The sequence below is a fragment of the Centrocercus urophasianus genome, unplaced genomic scaffold (assembly GCF_019232065.1).
Source record: "Centrocercus urophasianus isolate 14NV4802_14NV808 unplaced genomic scaffold, USGS_Curo_1.0 seq_26, whole genome shotgun sequence".
NCBI classification, from domain to species: domain Eukaryota; kingdom Metazoa; phylum Chordata; class Aves; order Galliformes; family Phasianidae; genus Centrocercus; species Centrocercus urophasianus.
Genome location: NW_024884822.1, coordinates 9,116,274 through 9,131,359, shown reverse-complemented (window position 1 = coordinate 9,131,359; position 15,086 = coordinate 9,116,274). Strand labels below are relative to the sequence as shown.

At 36.6% G+C, this 15,086-nt stretch overlaps 1 protein-coding gene across 1 annotated transcript in view; it reads right to left on the bottom strand.

The window, feature by feature from the left end:
- CLINT1 (clathrin interactor 1) overlaps window positions 1-15,086 on the bottom strand; it is a 47,975-nt gene that overhangs the window by 6,254 nt on the left and 26,635 nt on the right. Inside the window, exons 5-9 of the mRNA XM_042826167.1 lie at window positions 14,146-14,310; window positions 10,813-10,987; window positions 5,722-5,965; window positions 4,812-4,893; window positions 891-968 (exon numbers count right to left, since the gene is read on the bottom strand). Coding sequence (XP_042682101.1) covers window positions 891-968; window positions 4,812-4,893; window positions 5,722-5,965; window positions 10,813-10,987; window positions 14,146-14,310 — 744 coding nt within the window. The remainder of the gene's footprint in view (window positions 1-890; window positions 969-4,811; window positions 4,894-5,721; window positions 5,966-10,812; window positions 10,988-14,145; window positions 14,311-15,086) is intronic.

Here is a 15,086-nt window from a genome sequence, read left to right as displayed (position 1 = left end):
TGTAAACAGCTTGTGCCTCAGAATTCCTACATTATGCCATCCAACAACGTCAGCATGATTCTCTCTCTTTAAACAACTACAATTTTTATTTTTAATCACAGAAGATAAGTGGGGGCTGAGGCTGTCATTTTCTAGCACAGGTGGGTTCCTATTTTCCAATTAACACAATTTTATCTTTTTTTTTTTTCCAACCTACCCATTTAATTTAGTGCCCTGCCCCCATCTTTAAAGTTCTGAGAACCAATCTAAACATATGGGAACCAGTGTGTACATATTGCTTGCAAACTGTTAGTCAAAGTATTAAAAAAAACCAACTTAATGCAAATAGTTGAGTAACATTACACAAGGCACTGGGAAGATCCCAGTGATTAATAATCTGAATAGTCTTATCACTACAGCCTATTTCCCAACCATTTTGGAAACACAGATGCTGTCATACCAAAGCATTCATCATTGTAGAATACCAGTTAAAACAGCTTTTTGCCCACTATTAAACCCACTTCTAAGTTGCTTAATGAATGCTCTTCAGCCAGCATTTAGACCCACACTTGTTTGTTTCAGGTTTTACTAAATCACTTTCTGTTTCAGTCAATTTCAAAATTAGATTTGGAGTTAAAATTTAAGTTTTAAGCATTTGTTTTAAAATGAAAAGTGATATATTTGGAACCAACATTTTCCTGAAATAAAGTTTATTAAAGTTTCAGGCCCACGAGACAAAAACTGTGCTAGACAATGAATCTCTTCCTTACACAATACCAACACTTGTGGTCCAGCTCAATAAACAAAATTTGCCTTGAAAAAGGAAATGACTTTCAATGAGAGATGCCACGTGGCACCTCTTCCATCCTTTCTCCACTTTAACAGCATTTCAATCTGTAAATTAATCCTACCTTGCGATGACGGGAAACTTGCTGAAGCAGCAGCTGAACTAAAATCAGCAAATCCTCCAAATGGGTCAGTTGATGCATCTAGAAACAGAAGGGAGACAAGTGCTGTTACAGGATTGTGCAAAGATCCATTGCAATAATTGCATGCAGAATTTATGAAAAGCCATTCTGCATTTGGCAAGATGAATTTATTGATTGTGCTAAGTAAGTCCACAGTGTTTTTCTTGTTCATCACCATACCATATTTACACAAGCCTGAGCAACAGCAAACTGGATTATGTCTAACTGCACTGCAGATTTTGTAGTTCTGTTTTCTTAGGATCCAAGTTTTTACTACCACCAAAAATAAATTGAGAGAGAATAAAAATGTTAGAAAGTATTCAGATAGTGAGGGATATGGCCAGCTTGCAGTTTATGAAATTAAAACTTTAGAATTTTTTTTATATAGAAGCCAGATATTCTCACTGTAAAGAAGTTAAATTATTATGCCTACTATGAAAAATTAAATAACTTGTGCTTAGTTTTTGTGTTACTTAAAGCATGAATGATTTTGCAGTGAACTTGAATCGAAATTTCAAGGACATGGCTTGCATTTATGTTTTTTCTTGCTTTTTTTTTGTTTGCTTTCTTTCTGCAGCATGAACATTAAGATTTCCAAGTAGACATCTAAATTATTAACTTCTGAATGTACAACAGGAACATTTCGTCACTATAAAAAATATACAGGCAATGTATAGAAAAGATACTGTTCTTATTCTTAAATCTTCCATTGTTTATATAAGAGAAAGCTTTTTTTAAAAAAAAAAAAAATAAACCAGAAATAGTTTTAAACGAATCTGTCATTTATCCTTGCTGTTGCTTTTAGCCAGCTATTCCACTGACCTGAGAAAGCTGAGAGACTGACCTTTTTTGTTTGTCCTCAAAGATTTCACCTCTAAACAGACCTGCCCTTAGAAGGAGCTGCAGCAGTTCCATTATTTTGCTTTTAGTGTTATGCGTACATTATATAGGTTACATCACAGCTGCTTAGCCTGCAGTGCTTAGAAACTAGCCAGGTGGGACTGGAACATCTGTGCTGCACTCTAACACCACCAGGGACAGCTTCCAACATCTGGTGCCATTTCTGAATTGTCTTAACGCTGCAAGACATTCTGCCCCATCTGCTACTCTCAACTGGGTTAATTAAACTAGAACCATCTCCTTTTTAATAAATGGCTAGCAGTAATAAAAGGAACCATTCACTTTCTGATACATGCACACTTGTATTTCTTTTTAATGTTATTTTATTGTAGACATTGCTAAGAAGGCAACTGTTCTTCCAGGAGGAAATATCTTTTCTTGCAGGGTGTATAACATATGGTATAAAACATGAGAACCACAGAAGGTATTGCAAGGATGGTCTTTCTGAATTTTCAGAAATATAGACTACTAAAATCATTTTACTGCTGCTTCAAAAGGGAAAAGATTCCACTAAGCTAAAAAAAATTCTTCACCACAAACCCTGAAGTGATGCAATAAGCATTTTATACACAGAAATGTTTTGATGTTTACTCTGTCTACTGCAATGTACATCCTCAATTCTTTCTTCCCCACCACATACTGAACTCTGTAAGACAGACACAGGGAATGGTTGGAAGGCTTATAAGCAGAATGAGTAGCAATACCATACTCCCGAATTCTTCTAGATTGCATCCTAAAACATAAAAACAAGCTCACGTGCTATGCCTATTATCCTGGGGTTGTCTGTCAAAAATGCAGTTATTTGATTTAAAAAAAATCTATTCTAACCCCAAATAACTCAATAACATTCTCAGTCAGCTTTTTTTCCACCTCTGTTGCCTATTTGAAAATGAAAGAGTTCTGGAGAAAGGTTGAAAAGCTTAAGCTGAATGCATTAGCTCTCTAAAGGTAACACTGGCTAAGATTAAAAATCTAGTCTCCAGTAACACCTGAAAAATTACTTCCAGCAAGTCTGTGTATTCTACATCCCAAACAGCCTACTCCTTTACAGCAACCACCCACCTCTCCTTACGTACAAGTTGTGCTGCTATAGTAATGTGTAAGACCTTAAGCCTCACCAACTTTCTTCCACATCTCCACACATAGATAAACAAATTCTGAGTTCACTGAATTCATACAACTTTACTGCCAACTTCTTCACAGGACAGATCAAAGGCTACATGCAGTCCTTTCTCTGTCTCTTGCTCAACACTGGGAATGTTCCCACACCCTGTGCTGCAAGGAGCAGTGGTCGTAACAAGTGACCTGCACGTGAAGGACAGTGCTAATCTTCCCAACGTGAGCTTAAAGATTCCCATGTGAGATCTGTCACTACAAATGAACCCTTTCCAGGTCAGGAAAGAGGTTGTTTAGCAGAACCAACTGGCAGTACGCCTCTTCTCAATACTATTTCCAAATGCTGCTGTGGAGAAAAGGAAAAAATAGAGGAGAGGGGAGGGCTGGAAAAAAAAAAAAAAAAAAAAAAAAAGGGTTTGCTACAGTAAAGAGCCAAATGAATCCTGATGAAGGATTCGAATATTCTGTAAAACAGAAGCACTTTATGTCTATTTGAAATATAGCAAAGCTCAAATTGAACTGCGTATTTTTATTCTTAACACGGATATATATATACACATATATAAACAAAAAGTAAAACAAAAAATGCTTCAGCCTTTTTCCAGTCAAGAGGACACAGGCCATAATAGCCAAGTATTGAAGCTTCTCAAGTACTGATTAGGGGTAGTGGTTGGAGTCCAGGATATTAAAATTCCAGAGCTGTGCTATATCCTACATACATGAACACCTCTGCATATGAAGTTCACTAAATAAAGAGAATAATGCAAAATAAATCATTCCCAATGCTGAGATGTAGATTACTGTGACAGTTTCCCTCCTCTCCTATAGAATTTTGAAAGATATTCTATTAAATTCCTACAGAGGTATCATTTTGGTATCCTAGTGATGAAAGGAATTCTGTTGCATAGGGTGCTCATAACACAGCCTTTTCTCGGACATTATAATACCTAGTGTGATGTATCACATGGGTTCCCACTATAGTGTACCCAGAAGTGACATAATTCAAGACAGAACTGAACAGAAGTAGTCTTTACGTGTGTGTGAATGCAGTCAAATTGCCACATATGGGACTCCAGCCACTGGACTGCCATGTTTGGAATGAAGACTCTTGTCCGAAAGAGGTGCTGGAAGCGGCTGCCCGGGGAATTGTTTGAGTCACCATCCCCAGAGGTGTTCAAGAAACATTTAGAAGTGGCACTAAGGGACATGGTGAGGAAATATTGGTGGCTACTTAAGTAGACAGTTGGACTCAATGATCTTGAAGGTCTTTTTCAACCTTAGTGATTCTATGATTTTTAGGTTTTCTTTAAAGTGAAGGCAGGAGCTGAGTATCTGTGGTGCCAATACACACACTCTTCTACAAATAATATGACTGATCTCATATCTAATAATACTAGTTCCTTATTTGTGATGGAAGAAAGTTGCAAAAAACATTTTTATCTGTGAAAAAGTACACACTCACACTTAATTCTCTATTCAAATTGATCTTTAAACAAGAAATTTGCACACAGTTAACTGCCAGCTGTGCTGTGAGACTACAAATGCATGAAATCCCCTTCTCTATTCTAAGCTAGCTATAATCAAAATAGTTAATATTTAAAAAAACAACAACAACAACCCTCTAAATCAAAGGTTGACTGATGTGGTGATTAATCTTTGTGCTTCTTTTATTAACCCCATACAATAACACACACAATATCTTTCTGCAAAAGATTCTAAGCAGCTCGAAGTTTTCTGAGTTTTAGTTTATCTACTCTTCTCTATCTTTGGAACATCAAACAAGTTTATCCTCAGAACTGGTTCATCAGAATATGCATTAAGATGATTAAACCATAAAAGCACACTAACCTGTTGCAACTGGCTGGCTCGCTCCATCAAACAACAGATCAACCAGGTCATTTGATGATTTGCTGCCAGAGGATACAAAAGCCTGAAAAAGAAATGCAATTAATCTTTTGTGTCACTACCACTTTTAAAACAGAACTGGACAGATGCATCATTTGTTCAAGGAAAAGATGTCTTCCTTTATGAAAACAGGAAGAGTGAAATTTGCAGAACTCCTTTCACATTGACCTGCATTAAGAGAGAAAGTTACATTTTAACAGTTCCATAATAATTAAAAGTCTTCATAAAGAAGGAAATTTAAGTAGGACAAAAAATTACACCTCACCACAAGTTCCTTTAGAAATTCCTACAGTTATCTTTATATATACATATGGAAAACTAAGGTCTGCCTGATGAACGTAAGGAGAACTTCTGTGGAAGTTACTGCGATGGAGCTGAAATTAAGACAAGCTTAAGATCAGGCCAGTTCAGAAAAGACAACAACTGCGCTCACACAAGCAATTCAAAATGACCTTGTTTAAAGAATTATATTGCCTACAGTAACTTACAGAAAAGCCTAAAAGCTGTGTAGTTATAAGTTGTTGTGTGTGAAATACAGTTTGAAGTGCAGCTGTTTGTCTATTCCAAAACCAACCAACATCACAAAAAAGAAAACTACTTGAAGTCATTTAGGATGAGTGCTTTCTAGAGATAGCAGGTTTGTCTTTAAATTCAATTGCTAAAATTTAGCTAAATTTCAGACTAATACTGAACAGCTAGCTTCACTGCCTTTCAAAATCACTCATACTCACTTTTAATAGAACAGTTCCCCTGAATACCATAATAAAAACTCTATTCTTAAAGTAGAAATTGCCCCAGAGTTTAGAGAAAGTTTTCTAAATTGATATTCTACTGCGCTCTTTCCTTGTCTCACCTTTGCTGTAGGTTGCCCAGCATGAGATGCAGCATTCTGTTCTGGGCTTGCTTTATCACCCGTATAATGTGCTGCTGCTCCTAAGTCAATGGTTTTTGAAGGATTTGCTGAACGTTTGTGTCTGCTGGTGATAATTTCTGTAGCCTGTGTAATATGAATATGTTTGGTTGTCACAGTCTCCTCTTCATTCTTAAATTCAGCTTTGGGAGATTTACTTCTTCTTGATTTTTCCTCATCGCTGTCACTGGAAGAATGAAATTGGTAAATATCATTCATGATGGACTACCCAGTTAGCTAAGCAGACAATTTGGCGTAGGTCACAACAGTTTTGATTACTGCAGATCCTTGCAGTGATGGTTCATAATGAAATACTGCTACTTCCTACATTTGAGAAAGCTAGTTTCAGCCTTAAATAACACATCCTAAGTATAGAACCACACCTATAGTACACAAAAGATGAAGAGAAGCAAGTTATCTTGTTAAATGTTAGCTGCAAGTCCAACACAGAGGTTAACAGGAAATCAGTGTTTAAACCCAGCGTACTTAATCACCTTCTGATGGGAACTCCTCCACACACTGTATAACAAGTCAGCAACAAGAAGTTTAGCTGGCAAATCTGCTCTTCACTTAGACCAAGAGCCAGCAAGCAGTGAACAAGATACAGGTACTAACTTTCAGATTTGAAGAGCACCATTCCTATTTCAACCCAGTTCCCTTTCTAGATAAATGGGCTTTTATTTTCTTCAGGATGTTTGTGGAAAAACTTTTTACATAAGTATGCAATGCAGTGATGCTATTCATTTTCCACAGGAAAACACATTTATTCTCAAAATGTAAAAGAATAAAAGCATCAGCATTTTAAGTGAACACTTTTTTAGATGTCACTGTGCAATATTTTTTATTCTTAAATTTTCTACTCTTACACTTTAAGCATTTCACGAGCAACCTAATTTCACCTCCGCTAATAGTCATATTGCCTGTTATCATCAAAGCAAGATTTGTACATAACACTGAAAATTACTGTAGAAAAAGCTCAAATATATTGAAGAGTATTTTGAAATAGTAATTCCCTTAGCAAGGTACTTGAAAGTGGAAAGGTTTTATATTTTAATAATGCATTAGAATATTAAAACTAAAATTTAAGAAATGATGTCCCTTTGTCAGTACGAATATGACAGTAACTGAAATATACTCTGGAGGGTAGCCTTTGTTCTGTTAACAATAGCAGGCTTTTTGGAACACACTGCATGTGTTTCATTTCTTCTACACAAACTACCTACACACCACTAGGGATGATGGCTCAATTCATTACTGCTAGCGAGTGCAAATGCTCAGTGTACTACTTCTTCTTTAAAGAAAAGCTCTTGAACTCACAGCTCCAGGCCCAGTGACTGCTGACATTTGCTCGAGCCAACCTTAACAAACAACTGAGCTCTAATGTTGTCACCTAAACTTATACTTCCAACTTTAACACTGACTTGAAACAACAGACTACTGTTCCAGTTTGGGATTCCTGCACGTACATTAACTATGTACAGAATGAATACAATGGGACTCCTAACCACACTCTTATTTATGGCATCAGGATTTAATACAAGTACACAGAAGACTGATGCTCATGTTAGCACCCTACATCATACACACTCCTCCGAGGCCTTTAAGACAAAAGTTCTTTGTAAACATGTTGAAATACTAAGGTCAGGACAATCACAATTAAGTCTCTTAAAGCCTGCTGCAATGCAATTCTTGTCTTCACTATAGAGCCTGCCTAGTCTATGCATACACTGTGGGTTGAGGAAGTAACTGATAAAGTCCAATCAATATAAGAACGAGAAGAGTGAGTCTTAATGATCTACAGCAAAATAAATGCCTAAAAGCTTTTGAAAAAAGAAATTAAACATGCATGCCAGAATGCAGGACAAACATTACAATACCCAATTTTCTATGACAACCTGTACCTTTTCAGAACTGTCTCAGGAGATCTGGTTTAAGTTTTTCCTTAACCATCACATTAACAGCAATCAGACATTACAGATTAATGTTCCCTTGAAGTGTATTTACTGTGCTCAGAATAGTAAAATAACAGTGCTTCAACTGAGAACTGCAGAATTAACTTAAAAAAAATAGAAGTTACAGCTTGCGCTGTACTAAATAATTAAGAGATCTAGAAAGGAAATATGTGGCTGTAACTTCCAGAAACTAAACTATGGATACGTGTTCTCTTTGCCTTGAGATTAGTATATGTTTTTGCTTTCTTTGAACAACAGTCCTTAAGGCAACAGAAATAGGCAACTGCCCAAGACCTCGCGAATAGAATCTACTACAAACGGTAACAAAAGTTGCCTTTAAACATTGCTGCTGCCTCCTGTCAAAGCAGCACTGATGTTTCACTTCCTTCCGTCCTGCTGCCTGCAGCAACCTTTCTGAACACCGGAGAAACAAGGATTGATAAAGCACAAGAATTTCTACAAAAAAAACCTAATGGATCTTCTGAAACAATGCCTATCTGCAGGTAATTTAGAAAAACAAAACGCATACAAGGCTAGAATCAGGGCAGCAATTTATTAGTTATTTGGTCTTAAGTGAATAATCAAAACTAAGAGAGAAGTGGAGTTTTCCCTACTCCTGTGGGATATTGTTTATGGTCTTCTCTAATTCCAAAGGGATATATTTCTGGAGAAAAAAGATTCTTCCACAGCAATACATAAAAATGCAGAGTAGGTTTCTCTGTACTTAGTTGTGTGAACTGCTATTTCACTGTAAGCTACTACAAACTCTAGGCAGATATATCACAAGTTAACTTCTTGGTTACTTTGAGCATTTTTTCTTTTTCTTCCCTGGAAAATACCGGCTTTGCCAGCAGTCAGAAATCCAGAAGTTAGGCCAAGTACTTCTGCTGTGCATACAGGAGGTAAAGATTGTATCATCTGGCTTCCATCAAACATTCTGAAGATGCACAAGTCAGATTTATTTTCTGTGCTTCAAGACCTTTATTGGCTTTACAATGCTACAGAAAATGATTTATAAAGCTATTAAACTGGAAACAAGAGAACACATAACAGCAGATTTGCCAGATGAACAGCTATCACCATTTAGCCACTCTTCCTAGTGAAATGGCACCTTAATGCCATGTTAGTAATTGTAGCCTGCTACTACATCAACTAGGAAGTTTTTCTGGAAGCTTTTTGTTTTTAATAATTTGCTGAAAGGAGAGAAACAAGCATATGGATTTCATGAAGCCTTCACAGTACAATACTGCGTTGTTGAGAGTTAAGTTACATGATTATTAAAATTTCATGTTTTTATTAAGCTTAATTATTTAAATTCATACAAATACAGCATTCAGTTAGTATAAAACGTATTCTGAAGTTTGTATTTCTAATATCTCCAAGTACAGACAATTTATAACCTGTAAGTTCTATCTCCTTAGATCTTTTGATGCTTTCTGTAGGAAGAAATTTCTTCATTTTGGCACACTGATAAAACGTCATGATTTTCATATTGTCTAATCACTGTGTCAAGATGAACATTTTAGGCATTGTTTCAGAAGCCATATTGCTGCAGCCTAACCTCCCATTTACGATAAGAAAAACTGAAACTACCTACCAAAATCTTCCTTGCTTGTTTAGGCCCCCCCAAATTACCCCTTTATTTCATAGCTTGCATTTACTATTGCAGAAGAGAACAAATACTAACCTAACACTTATTACAAAATGGAAGAACAGCAAATAAGAAGGGACAAGGGCTACAAGATCAAAAGAGAAATGAAAAGAAACAGTATTAACCAAAAGAAAAGATGACCATAATATGTGATACAGATATATATCAAGTATGTTACCAAAATAACTGCCTTTTTAAAAAAAAAAAATCAGACTGTATGAAGGACTGTGAAATACTGGAAGGTGCAAGGCTTTATCTCAGCACAACTAAGAGCTCAGGAGCCATCAGAAATGAAGCAGAAGATAAAACTACTTATTGCACATTTTCTACATGAACTGTGGACAGTGAGCTGCACAGACATTTTGAAAGTACAGAAAAGCACACAGCAATGTATCATTGTTAAGTTTGGAATTGTTTACTTTTCTTCTGATCCCGTCTTCTTTGTAGTCTTTCGACAGCAAGTTCTAAGAGAAAACTCAGATGTGTGCAACGAATACCAGTTCATGAATTATTCATGTCCTAGCAACAAGGCCACGCTGCCTTTTTCTTGGAAATGCTACCATTATTTTCGTTTTCCTATGGAATTGCTCCAGTATGGTGGATGTTGTAACATATACATGTCCATTCACAAACATACATCTACACATATATAAACATACTAAATGCGTGGATGTTTTTGAACATGTTCCTGTAAGAAATGCTCATCAGATCTCAGTGCAAATTTGAATTTTAAGCTGTTTCCCAAAAGGTACGATTTCAGTATACTTCAATACCTCCTCTTCAGCAATTTCAAACTCTTAAGTGTGAATGCGATCTCTGAATAACAAAAGTTGATGCACATGTTGAAAAGTGATGTTTTTAAAGTTCTATGGGGGAAAGCAGAGTAGGATTTCTTCCTTACTTCAAAATAATTCATTGCCATACATAAAAAAAAAAAAAGTTTCTTGAGGAAGCTCAATTTTTTTTTTTTTTAATGTGCAGAAGTCAGTCACCTGTACCACCCTCTTCCTCAGATGAAGAAGTGAAGCAGCGTGGTGTCAAGATAGACTAAAGCAATCTTGTATCTCCCTCTTCTTTAACACTTCAGCATTTGGCATAACTGTAGCATTAAACAGCAACTTCAGGTACACTGGCACAAGGAAGACCACTGAAACGCTGAGACAAGCAAAAGCTTAGGAACTTCAGCCAAATTCCCTGCACTGCCAGCAGCCATCTAAGCTGGGGGCTAAAGTGGAAGGCAGCCAAGAGCAGTTAACTATGAACAGAGCTACATTATTCCCTGAGGCTAAGCTGCTAAGAGAGGCAGGTACTGACCCTAAACACATATCCACACAAAGAATGGCAGCAGATTGTAGCTAATAATCAGTAGTGTCAAAGAGCTTTGTAACAGCAATTTCACAGAATAAATTCATGTCAAAACAGCTCTAGTACCTGCATCTTTCTGGAGAGTCCTCTCTGTCTTTCCTTCGAAATTTGCTGATGGTGTCATCGATTGTGCTTCCGATTTTGTCGCTTAGCTCACCCAACTTATCACTGAACGGAAAAGAAGATTTTTTATCCCAGTCTTCATCCCATTTTGACTTGGGCTCAGGATCATATCTTTCACCTGTGTAAGGCATTAAGACAAAAACACTAAAGGTAACAGCAAATGAATGCCTGTGGTCTCTTTCAAATTGTTCTCAAGTTTCTCCCCTCTAAAGGCATAAAGCTTACACAATTTCAAAGCAAACTGAAAGCTCCTGTAATGCTGAATTAGCACTTCTACAGCAATGCACAGTATGTAATACACATCATTAAGTGGCAGAAATGCAGAATCAAAGACTTCTGTTTATGACAACCACACAATCTTAACATACTACGCAGCACATCAGGATACTATTAGATTCTGCTGGAGAACCACAAGTGGTACAACCAACCCTGGCTGGATAAGCAGCTTATCAGAAATGGGACATACTAGTTCTGTAACAGACACTTAATGCATGATATTTCATCCTGAGTCAACCTGTGTGTTCACAGAGGTAAATCAAAGGTTTTTATACACTGAAATCCAAGAACAGATAAAAGCATTGTACCAAACTATTTAAAGACAAGTGAGAAATGCACAGTAACTTTGTTCTTTCCTTTCTATGCTCATCATTTAAATAAAACCTCCTTTCAGAAAGATGAAAAAGAGACTGTAAAGCAACTCGCTTTTTCCTCAGCCATGGAGTACCCTGGTCTTTACTGAACACTTAGAAAATTTGTCTCTTTCTATTCAAGTAATTGAGACCTCCATAGTGAGATCTTAAAGATAGCTGACAGTTTTTATTTGGAACCATCACACACAGAAAAGAGTTGGTTTTTTTTTTTTTTTTTTTTTTAATACTACTGAAAAATGTGAATTTGACTGCTAATGCTGAGTAAGACTGAAGAGAAGAAAGGAAGAACGGTGAAAAATTCATTACTTCAGGTTAACATACAAATTAAATTGTAGCTCAGGTCATGTTCAAGATGTATTCAAGTAAGCCATTTTTAATAAAAAGGAAATGATGGATTTCAGCTCTACAAGGTGTAGAATTTGAGATCTATCTGTCCAATAACACGATACACCAGAGAATACATTTTTCTTATCAAGGAAATAAATGCACGTCTCCAATCATATTTTGTTTAGATCCATAAAGGACAGACAAATTTGTTCAAAGTTGAGTGCCTGACAGAAATCAGCCAGATACTCAGTGGGATCTCTATCACTGGAGAAGGAGAAATTGTAAGGAACAGCAGTATGACTTAAATTTTGCAGGAGAGTGAAATGGCCTTATTTCAGCTTGTGTCAGGCTCCCAAGCATTTTAAAGTGGGTGCCATTAAAAGACTTTCTTGTGAAATAGGAATTTTAAAATAAAGATAAAAGAACTTAGAACTCAGCATTTTCAGGACAAAAAGAACTAAGCAGAATTATGAAAATACAAGCATTTTCTATTTAAGTAACTAGATTTTTTTTTTTTTAGGTTAAAGTCTGACCTGGGAAAGAAAACTTGTTTTGTGCAGCTAGGAAGATTAAGGACTTTACTCAACAGATGAGAGGAAAATTAAAAATCCTTTACCATAACAATGGAATACACGACAAAAGGAGACAGTCCTTTAAACTCAAAAACTTGAATTAAATCTTCAGAATATATGGGAAAAAAAAGTCTTCCACCCAGCATACATAGACAGAATCACGACTCTGTTCAGAGCAAGTCAAAAGAAAAGCACAGAGAGAATAGATAGAGGAACATGTACTTGAAGTACAGATGCAGTGACTCATAAGTATTTCTTAAAGAGAGAACCAGCAGAGTTCCAGGCTAGTAGCAACAGCCTGTAAGAATATAATAAAGACATCCTGCCATGGAGATAGAGATTTCCATCTGCTCTGCATACGAGGAAAAGGGAGAACAGAGCAACACGGGGAAGTAATCTGTCAAAAATAGTAGAGAAATGCAGAGCACTAAAGAGTAGCAGTTGAAGTATAGGTCATGTACAGTTCCTACTCATACATATCATATACCTAACACTTCTCTCAAAGAAGTCACTGATTTTAATAGACCAAAGGCTTGTATCGTTGTGACATGGGGACTCGTCCCTTAATAAAAGAACCCAAGAATCTACCCATGCCAAAGAAAATACGATAAACATTTTAAGACTGACAGCTAAATAATGGATGACATGCTGGGACACGTCATACATAAAAAGCAGGTTCAAGCTCAGATCCCTGCTATGCTTTATGGCAGGGACTGGGGAGTAAGGAAGCTGCACACTTGGACTAGGTACAAAAAACAGTGTGCCAGTTGTGTGCCTTTATCTGATCAAGCTTGTCAGAAAGAAGAGTGTACTCTCTAAAAAAATAAAAAAACAAAACAAAACTAAAAAGAAAAGAAGTTGATGGTATTTCATCTTCTACAGCCAAAATCTTATATAAGCTTAATAGGTCTGCATAAAGCAAATTGTGTCTTACCTCTGGGAGTCTTCCCCTGAAAAGCACACGGGCCCAACACTACTAATCAAGCAAGGTTTTATAAACACTGAGACAGTGACTTGATAAACTCCTGATATATAAGCTCTACAATATACGTGGTGCACATATGTGAAGTCAGATCTGACAGACATCAGAATCCACATAGATAACCCAGATAGCTCTCAAATGTCTAAACAGAATTACTTGGGGAATTAACAAGTCTAATGGTACGTAGTACCTCCATTGTTTCACCAAAACAGTGGTACTGTCCTGAAAGCCCTAATTCCAGTTAAACAGTTGTTCTAAAGTAGGTTGGCAGAAAGTAGGTAAAACAGTATTCTTGTCCTATGAGAGACAGAAAGTATCACTTTCTTTTTTTTTTATTACAGTAAGAGTAAGAAATTCTGACTTCCCTATTGCTACAGCAGCATTCATTTCTCAGTGAGACTCCATCTAAAGGTGAAAAGAAAATAGCTAAGTTTTGGCTGAGCCAGTGCATCAATGCTGCTTGTAGGTTTTTAGTTAACTTATTTACATGAAAACTCACTAAAAAAACTGAAGAATCTGCCAAAGGAAAATAGGTTTTGAAGCAATTAAATGTGGGGGAAAGAAGTGCAAGATTTATTTAATTATAGTAAAAACACTAACAGTTAAAGAATGTTTTTTCTTTGTCATGTAAAAGAGCATCTTAGAAATTCCTCAGTAATTATCTGGGCTTTTTCCCTGCTTATCTTAGGCAAGTTAAAAGTCTAGATTGTCAACTCTTGACCAGCAAAGCCTGGTTAATACTTACTATATCGAAACCCTCCTACACTGTCCGAAGAAACACCAATGTATTTGTCTTTGTTCTTCTTTGCTTTCTTCCTTTCTTCCCGAAGTCGATCATCATCTTGTGCAAATTCAACCATTTCTTTCACCTTCTGGCGTATATTTATACCCTGGTCCTTGCCATTTTCATCTATGCAGGTAATGCAGGAAAGGGAGTGTGAAAGAGAGGGGGAAGAAATGAGAAAAGAAAATAAAGTAGAGGCAGTAATAGTGAACTTCACAAACTATCAAGAAAATTTAGGTTACGATTAAAGTAACTGAAGTGAAATATCTTAAGGATACCAAGGTCTGCTGCTTCTGCTTTAAGGGGACCAAATATTGCTTCAACACAAATGCTCAGCCTTACATAACTGACAGTTCACTGAATGGTGTGCTTAGAAAATGTTTAACTGCTGCCAAAACATTGAAAAGACCAGTGTTATAAATAGAAATTGTATTTTCCACAAAATATTTTAACCCTCCAGAACATAAGCCTTTTTGCTCGGTCTTTTTGGTCCAGTTTTTGCAACTTTAATTGCAGAAACTCACTCCTATTGCAAAACTCAATTTTTGAAGAAGTGCTTTCAGTTAGGATGTACTACAAGCTAAACATGCTCCTTTCCCAGCCTTTTTCACATTCAAAACACACACTGGCCTTGCTGCCTTTGCACTGTAAATATTATTTGGTGGGAGGAAAAAGCCCTAGCTTCAAACAGATGTGTGTGTTTTGGAGCTCTAACCTTTTCTTCCCATATGATTAAAGCTATTCCTTTACGGACACCACAGGGGACCAGTCTCTAGTGCATATTTTAATAAAAACCCGAACACTCATGTTGTGTTGGTTCTGTTGTTATTAGCCAGTCTTTTCTGCAAGTTCTTGTCTTCACTAATTAATACTCTAGGGTCCCACGTCTTGGATTCTGCACT